General features: G+C 37.9%; 1 protein-coding gene across 8 annotated transcripts in view; it reads right to left on the bottom strand.

The window, feature by feature from the left end:
• Positions 1–3296: 3296 nt before the first annotated feature.
• ARHGAP12 (Rho GTPase activating protein 12) overlaps positions 3297–13321 on the bottom strand; it is a 119276-nt gene continuing 109251 nt past the window's right edge. For 7 of the 8 annotated variants that reach the window (XM_070472132.1, XM_070472130.1, XM_070472133.1 and 4 more), the window contains 7 exons: positions 12335–12437; positions 10763–10879; positions 8905–9003; positions 6943–7020; positions 6706–6840; positions 6360–6462; positions 3297–5592 (listed from right to left, as the gene is read on the bottom strand). In XM_070472132.1, coding sequence (XP_070328233.1) covers positions 5418–5592; positions 6360–6462; positions 6706–6840; positions 6943–7020; positions 8905–9003; positions 10763–10879; positions 12335–12437 — 810 coding nt within the window. In that variant the 3' untranslated portion in view covers positions 3297–5417. The remainder of the gene's footprint in view (positions 5593–6359; positions 6463–6705; positions 6841–6942; positions 7021–8904; positions 9004–10762; positions 10880–12334; positions 12438–13321) is intronic. The other variant, XM_070472134.1, reaches the window with a different exon arrangement.

Below are 13321 nucleotides of genomic sequence, written 5' to 3'. Positions count from 1 at the left end.
TGTTGGTACTGGCCATGCTCAGAATCAATTTAGCTAACGTAACAGGTCAGGAGGCAGAGCCATAATCAGAGGGCATCGTAAGGTGCAGCCAGGTGTCAGGAATGACACATCTGATCTGGTTTCCAACATAAGTGTTGAATTCAGGGAACCTCATAGAACTAAAAATATTGAGACCCCCCCCCTCTATAAAAGGGGGACCACATAGTTATGCTGGCTTCCACAGAGGGCCTTGATTCTTCTTCAAGTCTACCCGCTCCAGGAAATCTGGACGCCGTGGACACAAGGGCCTCAAGAAGCCCCAATACAAGCTGGGTGAGCAGCCACTCATCTGACAGTCCAAGGCAAACAGCAACTGCTGACAGAGGCTGTGTGCATAGTCACCAGAATGCACATAACACATAAAAAAGAAGTTTCAATATGTCCCATAAATAAAAATGAACTTAGCTTGAAAACAGATGTCCACAACAGGTAGACAAGCTGTTTCTTCATCAAACAATATGTGAACATGCCAGAATATGCTTTACTTAAATGCATCACAAAGTTTAAATAGAAATAACATAACTAATTAAGATGTTTCTTCCCTTAGATTCATCCTTCTGAGCTACTGACCAGCCATCAGTCTGTAGGCATGCACACACATTCTGGGCCTCCATAACCTAAGGCTGTGAATGTGAGGTCCCAGTAGGTCTGTCCTGCTTGATCCATCGATGAGACTGTTTTACTTAAGTGTTAAGACACCCATTTCTCTTGATCAAATATACAATCTCTCAGAATGTCCAGGAGGCCCTTAATACCAGGCTGAGTCTCCACTAGTCATGACCCTGACCTGACAGCCGTTCTGACTTCTACTTACGCACAGGCCTTGTTGATAGTTTCCACAGCGTCACATCTCATTCTGATGTCAGTACAGATTTCATCAACATCACAGGGTTCACAACAACTTGCAGGTTTCACTGCTACTTGCGCTGTGAGCCATAACAATTAGAACTACCTAGGGAATTCCCCAGAGAAGGCAATGGCACTCCCCTCCAGTACTCCTGCCTGGAAAATCCCATGGACAGAGGAGCCTGGTTGGCCGCAGTTCATGGGGTCGCTAAGAGTCAGACACGACTGAGCGACTTCACTTCACTTTTCACTTTCATGCATTGGAGAAGGAAATGGCAACCCACTCCAGTGTTCTTGCCTGGAGAATCCCAGGGACGGGGGAGCCTGGTGGGCTGCCGTCTATGGGGTCGCACAGAGTCGAACACGACTGAAGTGACTTAGCAGCAGCAGCAGGGAATTCCCTGGTGGTCCAGAGGTTGAGATCCATACTTTCACTGCATGGAGCATGGATTCGATCCCTGGCTAGCGAACTAAAGATTCCACATGCCTCAATTAAAAGTTCCCACATGCAGCAACTAAGACCCCTGCACAGCCAAATAAATACATTTTAAAAAATATTAAAAGCAAAAACAAGCAAGCAAACAAAACAAACAAAAAAAAGAACTACCTAGAAGATTTGGCTCCTGGTTAAAATCTTTACCAAAGGCTGTTCTTCTGAAAACATTGGGAGAGGAAGTAAAATGAAGGGAAGGGCGGGTTAATGAGAAAAATTAAGAAACCAAACTTTTCTGGATTCATATTGTGGTGGTGTGTTAAACAGGTACCTTGGTCTCGATGTGCTCTGTTTATGAGTACCATGAAAGCGCTTTTTGCGTTTTGTTTTTCTTTTTTTTTCTCCTGCAGGATAAGGGAAGCAATGAAGGAAATGAAAGAGTTCATTTAAGTGCCACAGTCACATAAGGCTAATCTGTAAAAGCTCAATCCAGCTGAATACACTTACAGCCACCCCTGGTCCACAAAACTTCAGTTGAGAAGCCTAATTGAGATTCTTCAGGAGAACTCCCTGCCTTCTGTAGCTACAGAAGGTCTTATTAGCATTCTGGACGTCCCGTTCTCTGCAAGGCCTAGGGCTGACTTTGTCCGGCCTGGGCACCGGGCTTGTGAATTTTCAACAGATTCTAATCACCATCATTGTAAGGCTGCTGATCTTGTTTTGCAGCCCCTTTGCCTTTTTTTTCTTTTTTGGTTTCAAACTGAAGTTGCATATAACATGACTGTATTAGTTATACTGGAATACCATTTAAAAACAAAAACAGAAACGATGCCCCACCTCAAGGACTGTTAACAAACACGCTAAACTCGCTAATTAAAACACATCGGTCTCAAACTAGGCGTGCTTTCTATAGAGGAGGACCGTTAGTGCAGACTGAGTTGAGAGACCAGGAAACTTAATACCATCTTATTTTCTACCCATTTTCAACTCTATATGGATGCAATATTGTAGTTGACTTTTAAAAGACCAATGAGAGGATGACACCCATCTGACTATTCTTTTTTTTTTTTTTTCACTAAAGACATGTTGTAGGTTCCTCTATGTATTTCTTCTAAATGCTTAAAGATGTTGGAGAAATCAGTGTCGTGAAAAACGGCATGTTTAAACATTTAATCAGAAGCCTCCGCATGAACTGATAAAAAAAATCTCAGGGCACAATTATGGAATAGCCTTTTTTTCCCTGTCTGCTATCTTAATATTTAATATTACAAAGAACCATGGGATAAAATTAGAATAGTACACAAAGGTCTCCAGGTATCTACCGTTACTATCATTATTATTACTGATGAGTTTTCATTTGTATGTAAGCAATGACACATTCAGGCTTCCCTGGTGGCTCAATGGCAAAGAATCCACCTGCCAATGCATGACACTTGGGTTTGATCCCTGGGTCAGGAAGATCCAAGGAGAAGGAAACGGCAACCCACTCCAGTATTCCTGCCTGGGAAATCCCATGGACAGAGGAGCCTGGCGTGATGCAGTCCACTGGGTGGCAAAAAGTTGGACAGGACTTAGCAACTGAACAATATACATACACATATATGCGTGTATGCGTATATAACACAACTGTCTATGCCCAAAGTTTGGCTGAATTATTCCATTTGTGCTTTTCACATAAGAAAAAAAAGAATCTTAACAGTTTGCCTTTACCTAAAAGGTAACAATGCTTTTTTTTAAATTAACTTTTTCTAAAGTAAAAGGCAAAATTTCTTATGGCAGTAAAATTTAAATAGTATTTTCTTGTATTGAAATAGAACAACATACTTGAATATACTTTTTTCTTTCCATTTCCAACTATTTTTTTAATGACACTTTGAAGGAAAGTCTATTAGCAGATGAAATTTCACTGACAATTTATTTCAGCCTTTAATATATTTTCTACTAAAAATCAAGCTGTCAAGACAGGAAAAATTACTGGTTTTGTTATGACAAAACAAGTGAGAATTTTTAATTCACAGAGGATGAAAACACAAGACATTGATCTCACTGTACATACAATATTACAATAAGCTGATTAGCCATGGACTATTAAAACATTTAAGACTTCACATACACACGTGTACTTTGAAACAAGAAACACAGGACAATTTTATTCTTTGATATGTTGTAACTACCAAGAGAAAGAACATCACTGATTTGCATCTAATTGTTTTCCTGGCATACAATCACTACACAGGCCAGGCCTAGGGCATTGTATATGGTTATGGACATCTTTAGGCAAATATAAACATTCTCATCTGGGGGATTTTTCTCCCTGCCCAAGACAATCTGCTTTCCCACTGCTGTCAAATAGCTTAGTTTGTTATCAATTTAATAAGATCACAACCACAAACTACTTTTACCACAAAACTCAGGCGAGAGGTTTTTAGGCAGGTCATACAAAAAATATTTGTTCCCAAGAAAATGAATCTGTAAATTGTAAATGTGATCCTAAGAAAAGTCTGGGTTGCAAATCATTCACTTTCAAATACTGATGAAGAAACAGAGTGGGGGGGTGGGGGCGCGGGGGGGTGGGGAGGGCACTAGTTGGGGGGGGCAGAAAAGGTGTGAAATGAGGGAGACATATTTGCCACAGGAAATATTGGATTCACTTGATTTTTTTCTTTAAATGAGGTATTATAAAAGTGTGCCAGTAAATGCAAAAACAAAACAAAATTAAAAACCAAAATGCACATTTCCAACAGAAAAAAAATCTCTAAACCTCTTATAGTTTTCTTTATTCGGATTAGACATTTCATTTACAGCAGTTAATCTAGAAAAATACATTTTAAAAAAATCTTCAGCAGACCATGCTCTCTGTAACAAAACCTTCCAAACCCTGTTTTATTATACAAACCGATCTACATTAGTAATGTAAAAAGAAATTCTCAGATTTAGCAATGTCATTTCCGATCTGACCTCTATCTAATTTACATATGGGTTTCCACTATTCATACTTGCAGAGTTAGAATTCTGTAATAAATTTTTTTTCTAATGTATTCTGTACATATTAAATAATCTAAAAGGTTCCTCTTGTAGTGCATTTACCATTTAGCAAGTCTATTCAGCATTTTTCCAGTACCATTTGCATTACAGTGATTTGCTGTAAATGTAATTAAAATCTAAAAGTGCACACAGTTAACTTCCTCAAATAACGGCCTGTTTCTGGAGGAAACCTAATATTCATGGAGAAAAATTACCAGTATCGTGATTAGAAACAAGGGGTTAGAATGTACTCTGAGACTATACAACACAATTATATACATGAGCTAAAGGACAGTTTTCAGCCTGAACTTAGATCAAAGAAAGCTGGTTTCTCCACAGGGTCATACCAAGAACTCAATATGGCACTAGAGAGAATTAGGATTGTTAGCTACAAGTCAGTGTAGTATAGACAGCCCCAAAATACCCTGAACTGGCTTATGCTAAATTCAACTCTAGTATATCACAGTGTTTTAAGTACTATTAGTGTGCTGCTGCGTTACACAGTGAAGACAGCCAGCCTTCATCAAGGCGTGGTGTCTGGGTTGTAATGAGTCCTAGCACTCAGACTGCCACTGCATGCAGAAACCCTGGAAAAGAAACACACAGGTTTCGAAACAGACATACTTCACTTTGTTTTAAATGCCCAGGAGCGTTTTCAAAATAACTGATTGTAAGCGTTGTTCTATCAAGTAATGAACCTATCAAATCATGAGAAGAAATTCTACGTTATCCAGTTTAAGGAGAAAAAAAATGTATTCTTACCAAATTATCCAGTGTATATGACTGGTTAGAATCGCAAGTTTTGATTTTTTTTTTTTAACTGAAATTCAGAGTGTGAAACGCAAACATTCAGGATAAAATTAATTCAAAGGTACACACAGGTTTATCAACTTGCAACAAAGCAGCAAATATGAGGGCCTAACACATATCTGGACTCTTTCGTTCCCTTCTGATCCCTCAGAAAAGTGCAAAATCAAAGAGTCACTGCTTGGTCCAACCATAAGATACGTCAGGTATAAGGATCTGGAATCTGATGAAATTCAGCTTCTATTCCACAGGTTGTCTTCAGTAAGTGTCAGCGTCCAAAGATGGAATTTATCTCGAGAAGAATTAATTCTACGATCTGATTCTGGTAGACGGTATGGACCGCTATGTTACCAGTTTCCTTCTCTGGCTTGAGCAGAGTGGGACCAAAAACAATTGCTATGCTCTGATACGTCATTCGGTTTTTTTCTCCATTTTCTATAACTCTAGGAGGAAAACAAAATTGTTAAAAAAGAAAATTTAAAAATCAGGGAAATTCTTCAGTGTTATAAACAGTTTGCACTCAGCAAAGAAAAATAATGCTCGTTTCCCTAAGGTAAATACAAACTATTTAACCAAACAGAATCCAGTCTGAATAATATGGAAAGTTTTCTTTTGGATAAACTTAGGTGACAGGTATAATTGAACACCTGCTATAATTCAGATAACAATGATCCCCCCGCTAAAGTGACGGGGGAATCTCATTAGAGCACAGAGAATAAACTTTGAATTTTACTCATTTTATGCTATTAAAAAAAAAAAAGATCTCATGCTGTGATCCCTTATTTTAATAAACTGGTATCCTTCCTATCAGAAGTTTCACAGTAGCTATATGGTAATTTAGACCTAATTACCCTGACTTTAAGGTAACTGAATATTCCTCACTTAATAACCAGTCTCATCTCCATAATAATTAACTTGAGTAACTATTTCTGAACACTTACTATATGCTAGGCAATATATATTAATAAAAGTTTCACATATAAAATTGACCTTAATGTATTCTTTATACCAAACCACGTTACCTACGAGGAACTGAGGCTCAGAGACATTATCTTTCTTAGTTACAAAGACAGTGGAACAGCACAGCTGGGCTCTGAACCTGGGTCTGGTCGCCTGGCCCCGAGGGTCCCACACCACGTATCATACCTGTGCACTTCTCTGACCTTCTTTTCCCCCAATTACTCCTTCTCTCCTGCCGTGAGACTCTTACCTTTTGAGATGTCTGAACAGAATCTGCATTGTGTCCTGATTTGGCTTTGGCAACTGTTTGATCAGGTCCTTCACAGCAGAGACACGCTGTCGTGGTTCTTGTTCTGAAAAGAAGACAACGAATGGAGAGTCTGCATGAAACTGAAAGCGGTGGCAGGGTTTTGGAACCTGGTATTTGGTGATACACAGTGACACCTGGTGGTCGCATTTAAAATTTCTGGACTGAAGCGATTCTTTTAAAAAACTTGTTTCAAGTGAGATCAAAAGGAATTGCAGTAGCTTAATCTGTATGAACAGAGGGTTTTCAACATCTGGGGGGGGAAATTGAGTGCAACTACATTACTTACTAATTGCATTAACAAAATCATTAAAATGATTAAATGTAAAGAGAGGTTCCGGTAATTCTCGAAAAAACATTTTGAGGGCTCCAGTGATGACATGAATATCTTCCCATTTACTATCCTTCAAGTCCAATTTCTCATCTGCAAAACAGAAGGAATGGGAAATTCTTGGAAATTATCTTAAACCAATTCTAACAGTATGAGTGATTCTTCTGTATATAACAACAGGGAATATGACCTCACCGTGATTGACTGCAAACCTCAGCTTCTGGATCACTGCAAGGTTGCCACTAACTCTGTAAATCCCATCAACATCCAGCCCTAAGAGACAAATGACAATAATTCAAGATTGACATTTTTGTGGGCCTCATCTACAGATGCTTTCATGTCTTAGAGTTCTTATTTATTAACATTTAGCCTAAAATAAAATTTCTCTTTTCCTCTCAATGGCTTTTTTATAGCTACTTGGCAGGGAAACAGGGGTGGAGATTCACTCTGAATTGTTTGGTAAACAGCAACAAATCTACTTTATCAAGCAGACTGTGGATCGCCTCACAGAAATCATCTCAACCTTGAAATACTAACAATTTATGATAAACTTGAGCAAACACTTGAGGATGAATCAAACAGTAAAGAAAACTGGTAGATAAAATCAGCCTACCCATTTCTTTGTCATTTCATATGTCATTTCATAGTGTAAATGTACATATTAAGGCACCCTCTGAAAAATGTTTGTCAAATTACTGTTGTTGTTCAGTTGCTAAGTCGAGTCCAACTCTTTGTGACCCCTTGGACTGCAACACACCAGCCTTCCCTGTCCCCCAGAATTTGCTCAAATTCATGTCCATTGAGTCGGTGATGCTATCTAACCACCTCATCCTCTGCTGCGTTCCTCTTCTACTGCCCTCAACCTTTCCCAGCAATTATGGTCTTTCCCAATAAGTAGCTCTTTGCATCAGGTGGCCAAAGTATTGAAGCTTCAACATTAGTCCTCCCAATGAATATTTAGGGTTGATTTCCTTTAGGACTGACTGGTTTGACCTCCTTGCAGTCCAAGGGACTCTTAAGAGTTGGTGTTTATAATAAACTTAATATGAAGTGAAAGTGTTACTCGCTTAGTCATGTCCTACTGTTTGTGACCCCCATGAACTGGAACCCACGAGGATCCTCTGTCCATGGAATTTTCCAGGCAAGAACACTGGAGTGGGTAGCCACTCCCTTCTCCAGGGGATCTTCCCGACCCAGGAATCAAACCTGGGTCTCCTGCATTGCAGGCAGATCTTTACCATCTGAGCCACCAGAGAAGCCCAATAAACTTAATACAAGCCAGCAACTAAAATGATGGTTCTATAAGAAGAACTGATCATTTGAGATAGCTATTAATTTCTTTTATTTATTATGTGGAATAGAATCATTTGAAATTCACACAATGAAATCCCCCAAAGTTCAAATATTCAATAATGATGCACATATTAACATTATCTAATGTGCTTATTAATCACTTAACTTCCAGTAAAGGTAAGGACCATGGCGTCTCTATTGTCAGGCTGATAAAGATCAGACAAGAGATCCGTAAGCAGCAGTAATTACATTTTATGCAAACATTTTCATTACACAAGATTTTTTGGATGACATACTGATTTAATGTGACTGCAGTCAAGATACTGTTATTTTAAAAGCTAGTATAAATAACACTAATAAATAACATGCTAAAATTAACCAAAATAGAAATTAATTTAAGTCTTCTTTTACAAGAAATGATATAAAGAGGATTTGTCTATTTGGACACTTTATAGTTGTCTTAGCGATTTTGGAAGGTCATCTCATTTTTATTATAAACAGAAGAAACTTTCTCTTGGTAAGTAAACACCATCTCCAATACTGTCCAATCATTTCTTAATAAACACAGTTTCACAATCACCACTTTCATTTTAAGCAAATGTCAACTCCAAATGTCTTCAAGGAATACCATATCCTTAATCAACCCTAAGTACTGAACATTCAACAGATGACTGCAAAGGTCTTAATTTGAAACAGTACAAAAGAGTAGGTTTTTTCTTTTTTGCAAAACAGATGCTTTTCTTGACAACTTACAACTAAAAAGAACTTCTGGTTGCAACACTCAGAATCTAAAATCCTAGGGGTTTTAATGGCAAAACAGTGGGCTGGTGTGCTTAACATTTAAAACAAAATTTTTTTTCTTACCATATTGCTCGACATGCTCAATGCATAATTTCACAAATTTTGGCACAGTGCTATTCTCTCTCTGACACAGATTAGAAAGATTGGCTCCAAATACCTGATCTGAAAGAAATTTTAAGAAAGAATAGTTCACAAAGTGGCTAAACCACTGGGAGCGAAACAGGAGGTACCCTTGCAAATGTGCACTCCACCACGACACATGCTTGTCTGATCTGTACTTCGCTGACTGCTTCCAACTGTATTTCACCACACGGTTTTCCTTCTTCACGAGGCTCCAGGAACACCTTCCCTCACTCCTGCCTGGCTCCTCTGCTCTTGTTTCTGGTGGCCACACCTCACAGCTTGCAGGATCTTAGTTCCCTGACGAGGGTCTGAACCTGCACTTGGCAACTGAAAGCACAAAGTCCTAAGAACTGGACCATCAGGGAAGTCCCTGGGTCCCTTCTTACTTTCTCATCCTGTGCAGAGGACAGGATCAATCTTCCCTCCCAAATGGAGCTCTTTCTCATCACTTCTGGTCTCAGCTAATATGTCACCTCCTTAGAAGAACCTTCTTTGGGACTTTCCTGGTGATCCAGTGGCTAAGACTCCATGCTTCCAACGCAGGGGGCCCAAGTTCAATCCCTGGCTGGGGAACTAGATCCCACATACTGCAACTAAAACTGCCCATGCTGCAGCTAAGAGTTCACATGTTGCAACTGAAGATCCCGTGTGCCACAGCTAAGTCCCAGTGCAGCCAAATAAATAAAGGGGGAAAAAAAAAACCTCTGACTATGCTACCTAAGGTAACCCAATTCTAGTCACTCTATTTTATCACTGTGTTCAATTCTTCATGGAACTCATCGCTATTTTAAATTATCTTGTCTGTATCTCATCTTTATAGAAGTTTCTTTTATTCCCCAGCAAATGCTTTGCTTTTAAACATTTTCACTGGACTGCAGTTGATTTACAAGGTTGTGTTAATTTCAGGCATACAGCAAAATGACACAGTTACACATACACATATTCACTCTTTTTTAAATTATTTTCACCTATAGGCCACTATAGAGCATTGAGTAGAGTTCCCTGTGCTATACAGTAGTTTCTCTTTAGTCATCCATTTTACACACAGTAGTGTTTACTGAAACTTATTTGCATATTTTAGTTTAGATGATTTGCAAACAGATGTCCCAACAACAGTCTTTGTTAGAATCTTCACAAAAGACAGGCATAATATACATATTATGCTACCTTTTATTATATTTTTTACTGATGAACAATTGTCTCTTGAGTTATGTATTAGAAAATTTAACCTTTGAAATGAAACACACTTTTTTAAGAATTAAAGGTATACACAGAACATGTAATTTTAAAGAATATTAAAAGATCTTATTAGTGAATTGTGACTCTTACACTTGAAAAAAATATAAAAATTAATTAGGAAAAAATACTTTATACTAATTTTGTAATTACCTTAAATGAGAACTGAAGGCAAATAATCAAGAATAAAATTGTTCATTATCTTTCTTCTTTTTTTCTACTGTTAGTGACTATTCAATATTTCTTCTGATCTGTGCAACTCAAAACTAAAAATCTTTATTGTCATTCTGAAAGTTTGCCACCCAACCCATCACATCTGTGTAGTTCCTCTGGTGCAGGGTTTCTAAAAACTGAATTTGGTATTTACATCTGTTCAATGCTTTAAACTCACATGCATTTGAAAATCAATTTTGATTACTCAAATGTATTGTAATCACTGAACTGATAATGAATAAGTAATGAAAACATTTTTACTGTTTTGAAATTACTCAGCTATAAATGTAAAATGTCTTATTTCTGATTCTGGCCAAAGTTCATTGCTATAAACATCACTTCTACCTACCTTTAATATAACCTTTTTCACGAACAGCTTGCAAAGTGGGGCGTCGTGTAAGAAACTTCTTCAAGTTTTTCTTGGTTTTTTTCTGTTCTGAAGAATCTATGCTAGATACTTTTGTGGCTTAAGACAGATATTAAGCATTTCATAAGATAAAGGCTTTTTTGATAAAAATTTTTCCACCTAGCATTCAAAATATATTAATCTCATATATAAAAATTATAGTAAATCAATTATTCTAACTTTAATATGGTTTAAGAGTAACTCATGAAGAATTAACACAGACCCAATTTCAAAGTAATACACCACACAAAACATTCCATTTCTATCACTAAACACTGACCACAAACAGTGCCTTCTTTGGTATGTGTGCCATGACATTTGTAAGTTATTCTATTATATACTCATTATTTAATAAATGATACTATGTATAATCTTAGACTATCCCCCAGTTTTAGAGCATAAAATGAAGAGCAAAAGTAAAGAAAGCATCCTATAAAATATAAACAAAACCTCCACCCTTCCCTATCCTTACTGAACTGGGAGCTGGGGGTTGTATATGTATACATATATATTAAGATGTACTCATATGAACACACACATATGTTCACACATATCCATCACCAGTATTTGTGCTTCAAGCTGAACTCAGACTCATCATAAGTATCCCGAGCCTGACCTAAAGATGGGATCACCTGGAAAATGGTCTACATTTCTTGTAGTCCTAATTTCTTTTTTTGATTACCATAACACAAATTTGAAAAGTAAATTTCTTGAAAATAACTATATGTGAAGAAAGTTGAGAGCACAAACAATATGTGAGGAAAGAATTAAAACAATAAAATTTTCATTGTGTTTACACTGTTACACAGTGACAGTATCAGTAATAGGCCTGAACAATTAGAATGTGAGAGAACAAATGAACTGATTTTTCTACTCCTTCAGTTCCTGTGAAGACCAAAAAGTTCTGAGTTAAATGTGGATTTGTTCAAATAGATTTAACAAAGTTCAGAGTCATGGCTAATGGCCTGTTTAAACTATGCAATTTACAAGAGGCCTGCTTTAGAAAATGCAATCCCTAAAACTGCTGGCTCACTCCGGTCTTGTACGTATTATGTCGTCTGGAGGTTAAATTCATGCAGCTACCTGCACAGACATCTATGAGTTAGAGGTGGCTGCCTGGTGTTTGATTTGGAACTACAGTACATACCCCCTAACTTTTGACTTCTCAACGTGTAAGGATCTTAAACAGTAATCATCCATTTTTCAGTTCATAAAATTCAGCTTCCTAGAGACCTCAACATAACTGCATTCTGTTGCGTCCTTTTTTTTTTTCTCTTGAAAAGGTAATGCAATATATGATGCCATTGGGGTGCGTACGATTAGGGTGAAAAATTACAGTGAGTAAATGAAGATAGAGAACACTGAAATGCTGAGGCTGCAACTACTGAATCTTACAACTCTTGTTAACAGTGGTGATTCTACTCAGCATTTACAGATTTACTTTAAAACTTTGAAGAGCTAAGAGAATAATAAGCTCACTCAAACCACTAGCAAAACTGGGAAAGAAAAACTTACAACGCAATTTCTTTGGCTCCTTCTGGTCCTTTTCTTTATCGTGCTTTTCTATTCCTGGTGAATCTGGTATCTCCTCTTCAATTGCTTCATCGGGTTCTACTGTCTGTTGGGTAGAGATTTTCCAAACACGTATTACTTTTACGATTACTTTAGATGCAATTCTCAGAATGACCAGTGATCAATTCTTCCAAATGACTTTAAGGAATGAATTAGTATACAGAAGCCATGATTTAGATTATTTGATAAATATTATAAAAAATACTCTTTTTCTCCTCCATTGATGGCATTAATTCTGAATTTTAATAAAGAAAAAAATTACTGATAATTCACAAGGATAATGGGTTTGTACCAATAGTGACACTATCTTGCCTCAAGTGACAGTAATAATCGTTTGATCAAGTGACAGTAATAACTGTTAGAAGGTGACAGATTAGGATGAGGCTACATTGTTGATAACAGGACAGACAAAGCTAACCTGCAGGGGCATCTTAACTGTTTCACAGCAACAGTCTTTTAAAACTGCACCTTGTGTCAACAGTTCATCATTACTGCCAGGCCCATGGACGTCAGGAATTGAAAGGAGTCCTAGAACTCATTTAAGCCTAACGGGGCTTCCCTGGTGGGTCAGACAGTAACGCGTTTGCCTGCAATGTGGGAAGACCTGGGTTTGGTTGCTGGGTCAGGAAGATCCCCTGGAGAAGGAAATGGCAACCCACTCCAGTACTCTTGCCTGGAAAATTCCATGGACAGAGGAGCCTGGTAGGTTATGGTCCGTGGGGTCGCAAAGAGTCGGACACGACTGAGTGACTTCACTCACAATGTCACTTTCACAAGTTAAAAAGCAGACTGAATTCTCAAAGCTGAAAACACTGCTCTGCCTTTCACTCCACCAAGAATTTATTTTTGTGCACAGAATAAGGAAAAGCTCCGACTTCTCCTTGGACCTCCAGCTGACCCAGCTCATGCCCTGTCCTGGCACACTGGCCA

This window comes from Odocoileus virginianus, chromosome 9, assembly GCF_023699985.2.
Source record: "Odocoileus virginianus isolate 20LAN1187 ecotype Illinois chromosome 9, Ovbor_1.2, whole genome shotgun sequence".
NCBI classification, from domain to species: domain Eukaryota; kingdom Metazoa; phylum Chordata; class Mammalia; order Artiodactyla; family Cervidae; genus Odocoileus; species Odocoileus virginianus.
This window is presented reverse-complemented; position numbering and strand designations above follow the sequence as displayed.